The 5,770-nt window shown below is 39.4% G+C and overlaps 1 protein-coding gene across 1 annotated transcript in view; it reads right to left on the bottom strand.

Moving 5' to 3' along the window:
* Positions 1-794: 794 nt before the first annotated feature.
* Positions 795-5,770, bottom strand: part of CFAP53 (cilia and flagella associated protein 53) — a 24,550-nt gene continuing 19,574 nt past the window's right edge. Inside the window, exons 6-7 of the mRNA XM_012801998.1 lie at positions 4,763-4,865; positions 795-1,020 (exon numbers count right to left, since the gene is read on the bottom strand). Of these exons, the coding sequence (XP_012657452.1) occupies positions 795-1,020; positions 4,763-4,865 (329 nt within the window). The remainder of the gene's footprint in view (positions 1,021-4,762; positions 4,866-5,770) is intronic.

Raw genomic sequence — 5,770 nt, 5'->3', positions numbered from 1 at the left:
TACCTTACTTATCAGTCTTCTCCCATTCTCTCCTTGCTCAATCTAACCAGCACAAATACAGTGCCTCAAATGCATTCAGCAGACTTCTGCCCCAGGGCCCTTGCCCTTGCTCTTTCCTCTGCTTGGGATGTTTTTCCCCCAGATAACCCACGGCTAGTTCACTGAGACCTCTCATCAAGTAACAGCTGCTCAGAGAGGCCTTTTCTAACATCACATATATAATGGTGAACCTGCCGTGCCCTGCTTTTTGCACTTAATGCTTACTGTTTTCCCCCTTGGGACGTAAGCTCCACAAAAGCAAGAGGTTTGTTTTGTTCTTGCTGAAGTCTCAAGATCTAGATTAGAGACTGGCACATGGAAGACACTCAGTAAATATTCGTTCGATGACTGGATAACTGGGTTAATGGAAGTGGCTATTAGTCCCAGTTCTCCCTACAAAAATGCCCTGTTAACACTCATTTATGTACATGAGAGAGGAACAAAAAAGAAGGGAAGAGGAAATGGGCATATGGTTAGATAGATTGCAGAAAATAGCTATTAACAAGTGAATAAAAAAGGCAGGCATGGAAGAAAGTCCAGAAAATAACTGTGACATAAAGAACATCATTCAGATTTGTAGGTTTATGAAATCTAAAACGGAACAAGTTTATTTGAAGGAAGAAAATTTTGTACAATTAATTATTCAAACTCAAAGAAAAAAAAGAACAGCTTACCCACGAGTTAAAAGGAATATCCAAGCAATACTGTTGTTAAAAATACTAAGACTGAGAAAAGATACGTTTATGCTCATGCAGCTATGGTGGGAGCTTGCTAGGGCACGCTTTCCGCATGGGATGGACGTACTGGGGCAGCACTTGAGCGGACAGGATCTCCTGGATCTTGTTCAGGCAAACCTTGTTTGCTTCTACACCTGCTTCATACTCTCGGCGTTTCTCTGCCTCCTCTGCCTCTCGGGCCTTCTCCCGGTAGGCTATTTGCTCCTGAAGTTGCTTCCGGTACTCCTGGGCTAAAGCTTGGCGTCTGAAATATTAGAAAAATCAAAGCATACAATTATAAAAGTAAGCATTTGGGTTTATTTAGAGCATTACAATTAGAATATAATTTGTGAAGCCAAATCAAAATTCCCATTAAAATTAGAGTGCACAGAGAGGAAATAGATTAAAAACTCAATAATGGGTTTCTTACACAATAATCATTAGTATGATCCTAGAACAAACATTGATTTTAGAGAGGGAATGCATCCCTGCTTGAAATATTAACGCCATGTGGAGGGAGTCCTTGGTTTCTCTCCCTTTCTCTTCTCCAAGGAAGAACTTATCTATTGGGAAAATTGATGAGAACAAGCAGGCTGCTCAGGGAAGCTTTTCCCTTTTCCTCCTGGTGGCTGGACTGCCTGTTTCCTTCTCTGCTCCAGGTCAAAAGGCCTACAGTCTGGCCCTGCTGGGGACTGAGTGGGTAAGTTAGTCTCAGCCAAACATCCTGTTCAACCTCTTGCATATATAAGTCACATTTTTAATATACAAGACATATTTGGGGAATTCATAATGTAATATTTATATTGTAACAAAAAACACAAACAAAAAATCTTAGCCATTTTTAAGTGTCTATCAGTAGTTTAGTGCATTCAGATTGTTGTGAAAGAGATATCCAGAACTTTTTCTTCTTACAAATTTGAAACTATATACCCTTTAAACACCAACTCCCCTTTCTCCTCCCCCCTGCCCTTGGTAATCAGCATTTTAACTTTATGTTCCTATGAACTTGACTGCCTTAGAAGCTTGTAAAATTAGAATCATATAGTATTTGTCTTTTTGTAACTGACTTATTCACTTAGCATAATGTCTTCAAGGTTCATTGATATTGTAGCTTGTGACAGGATCTTATTCCTTTTTAAGGCTAAATAAAATCCCATTGTACACATATACCACATTTTGTTTACCCATTCACTAGTTGATAAGACATTGATACCTCTTAGATACAGTAAATAGTGCTGCTATGAACATGGGTGTCTAAGTATTTCCTCAAGACCCTGCTCTTAATTTTTTGGATAAATATCAAAACGTGGGATTATTGGATCATATGGCAGCTCTACCATTAATTTTTTGAGGAACCTCCATTCTGTTTTCCATAATGATTATACTTCCTTCATTTTATAATTTTAGGCCACATTTTTATTGTCAGTTGTGGCATAACAAGAATTATATTGCTTATTGTCCCTAGTTCCTGGCACAGAGCTCCTAAACTCTTGACATTTCCTGTGCAACAGGAGCATCTGTTGTTATTCATAAGAATACATGAGTTAAAGTTCCTGAGGCAACTTAGGATGGGGCCCTTGGGTAGCCTCTGAATGGGGCTGGTCATTAGAAAGGCCAAGTGATTAGAGCATTAGAACTTTCAGCCCCACCCACTGACTTCTGGGAAGAAGGGACACTGGAGATTGAACTCCATAAAAAACTCTTGAAGGATGAGGTTCTGAGAACCTCTGGGAGAGTGAGCACACAGAAGTGCTGGGGTCGTGGAAGTCCTGAGCTTCTCTTCCATTTGGCTGCTCCTGGGTTGTATCCTCTATGATGAACAGGTAAACATAAGTAAGGTATTCTTGTTCTGGGAGCAGCTCTAGCAAACTACTGAACCTGAGGAGGAGGTCGTGGGAACTCCCAATTTGCAGCTGGCTGGTCAGAAGGTGGCTGGGATTTAGATCTGGTGTCTAAAGTGGAAGCAGTCTTATGTGACTAAGCCCTTAACCTATGGGGTCTGCACCAACTCTGTGTAGTTGATATGAGAATTGAATTGAGTTGTTGAATACCCAGTTGTGTCTGAAGAATCAGAGCACTGATTATCGTTGTCAGAAAATACCCAACTTTTATCAGAAATAAAAGATTGTGGTTTGGATACTCCCGTGTGGTAGACTGTATTTTCTAAAGATAGTACTATCCCCCTTCCCATGTGTTCTGTGGCAATGTGAACTGATACTCCCCTATCAAAAGATGGAGCTTATTTCCCTAGTCCCTTGAATTTGGATGAGTTCTGTGACTGCTTTTGTGACCAACAGAACACAGCAGAAGTGATGCTATGCCAGTCCTAGGAATGGCCTTTAACTGGCCTGGCAGCTTCCTCTTCTTTTCTCAGAACACTTGCTATTGGAACTCTTCCTCTCAGGGCAAGACACCATACTGTGAAAAGTCCAAACCCATATGGAACACCCAGGAGGTGTTCCAGTTGAAAACTACAACTGATAATTGGTAACTGAGATCCTGGACTATAGTCAGCATGCGGCCAGCTAAATGCACAGGTGTCTACCCCAGTCAAGCCTTCAGATGAGTATAACCTCAGTCATATGGTTTAGACTTCAACCACATAAGATACCTCAACAAGAACAACCTAGCTGAGCCATGTCAACCCACAGGATCATAAGAGATAATCGCAAATTGCTTTAAACCATAAATTTGGGGATGTTTTGTTAAGCAGCAATAGGTAACTATAATACCTTCTGCCCCTACTTGTTTTGTACCTCTTAGTTGATTTAGAAGTTTATCAAGGAAAAGAGGTGGTATTTATTGAGTTTCCTCAAATTTATAACAGTAGACTTTTCAACAATGAGGAAAGATCTCCAGAGCAGAGACAGTATCAAGTAGTGTATAGAGTGGGCCAGATATTGTTGCTAGTGTCCCCAGTTGACAATAGGCTCAGGCACATTAACCATACTCTCTCTAGAAAGAAAGAAGCTTATTCCTATGCACTGTGGTGTGGGTTAGTCCGGGGACAGGCCCCAGGAACAAGGAGGGAGACCAGCAATTAGAGGAGCCAGGTCTTCTTCCTCCACTACACTGGCTGCCTAACTCAGTATCTTGGCCATCAATGGGATGAGCCTGCTATAGTCTGGAAAACATACAAGAAGGCAGCTGCTTCTTCCTCCAAGCCTGATTTGTAGTGATCAGAAGGACACTAGCTAATTCCAGCAAAGAGGCTTATCCAAGGAGAGCAGGGGTATTTCTCAAAGCACCCAGAGCATTTATTTTCATTGTCTATCCCAGTGAGGCTGAAACAACCCTCCTGAAGACATCTGCATGGACTCTTGTCCCTAATAAGTTAGGTCTGCTAATGTAGCTCATTAGGCCACCCTATATTTCAGGATTTACTTCATGGGGGGAAAAGTCTTCTTGTTCTTCATTAGGATTTAGGGTAGATACTATTTTTTCATTGTTTCAATTTGATTATTTTTAAAGATATTCATTCAGCTTAATACCTAATGTGTATAATCGCAATGTACAAAATGGAAATAGAATTTAATTTTACCAGGACTATTGGTACTTTTTTTTTTTTGAGACAGAGTCTAAAGTACAGCTAGAGTGCAGTAACATCATAGCTCACTACAACCTCAAACTCTTGGGCTTAAACAATCCTCCTGCCTCAGCCTCCCCAGTAGCTAGGACTATAGCTACCCACCAGCAAGCCCAGCTAATGTGTCTATTTTTAGTAGAGACAGGGTCTCACTATTGCTCATACTGGTCTTGAAATCCTGACCTCAAGCAATCCTCCCACCTTGGCCTCCCAGAGTGCTAGGATTACAAGTGTGAGTCAGCATGCCCCAGCAGTACCTATTTTTACTTGAAATTTTATGAATTATTGAGCATTTAGAAGAACAAGTGTATTCTCATGTAAAATAACACCAGCAATGCATAAATTATGGCACACTATCCTCTCTGTGTGTTGGAAATCCTTTGTTAAGGAGCTGATGATAATAAAGAAAATGAAATCATACCTTGCAAAGTTCTCTTTCTCTTCACAGTTAAGCTCTTTAAGGCCTTCATTTATGCGTTCCTTTTCCATAGCGAGTTCTTCCTGTTCTTTAGCTTTGCGTTGCACTAAAAAAAGGCAAAAGTAATTATGTGTCAAATGCCTTTTTCAGACAAGAGTGGCCAACATCTTTAGAAAGACAGAGCTTAAAATCACTGGGCTGGATCCAAGATCAGCAAAGTAGAGGTAGTTAATTCAATCGAGATGTGAATAGGGCTCATTCGTAGTATATGCTGCTTGTGTAGACAGATTTTCTCTTCATCATTTTTCATTGCAAATCTTTTTTTGTACCAGATAACCAATGTTCTAACATCTCTCATTTTTAAAAAAGTATATAAAGCTCTTTTTTTTGGGTAGAGACAGAGTCTCTCTGTGTTGCCCAAGCTGGGGTGCAGCAGTGTGTCCATAGCTCACTGCAATAATGAAGACCTGGTGTCTTAATAATAAAATTTTTAACATCTCAGTAGGAAAAAAGACACAAAACAGAATTTACAAAATAATAAATACGGCTGGCCAATATACATCTGAAATGTATATTTGGAGTCCCAAAATCTATTTTAGAAATTTATCTTAACCAGATATTAGCCCCTCAAAATATGTACAGAGATAGTAACCTGGAATGCTAAAATAATAGTAAAAGGATGAGAATGAATTTGAAGGTTCACTAGTTGTGTTTAGGACCATAAATTATGGTCTATTTTTATAACATTTCTAGGCAGCCATTAAAAATATTATAATTGATGACAAATGACTTTAAAATGTCTTTGATAAATGAAAAATACAGACTATAAAATAGAATGGGTAGAACATGACCACAAGGTGTATGAGGATATTATGTATATAGTAAAAATAATGGAAGGAAATACACAAAGTTGTGAATAGTGGCTATTCCTCAGTGGTAGAATTATGGTTGATTTTGCTTCCTTATTTATATAGTTCCAAATCTACCATATTTTCTCATTATTTTCAAAAA

The sequence above is a fragment of the Otolemur garnettii genome, unplaced genomic scaffold, assembly GCF_000181295.1.
Source record: "Otolemur garnettii isolate 467f Iridium unplaced genomic scaffold, OtoGar3 scaffold00012, whole genome shotgun sequence".
In the NCBI taxonomy this organism is placed as follows: Eukaryota; Metazoa; Chordata; class Mammalia; order Primates; family Galagidae; genus Otolemur; species Otolemur garnettii.
Note: the sequence above shows the minus strand (reverse complement) of the source record. Positions and strands in the feature narration are given on the sequence as shown.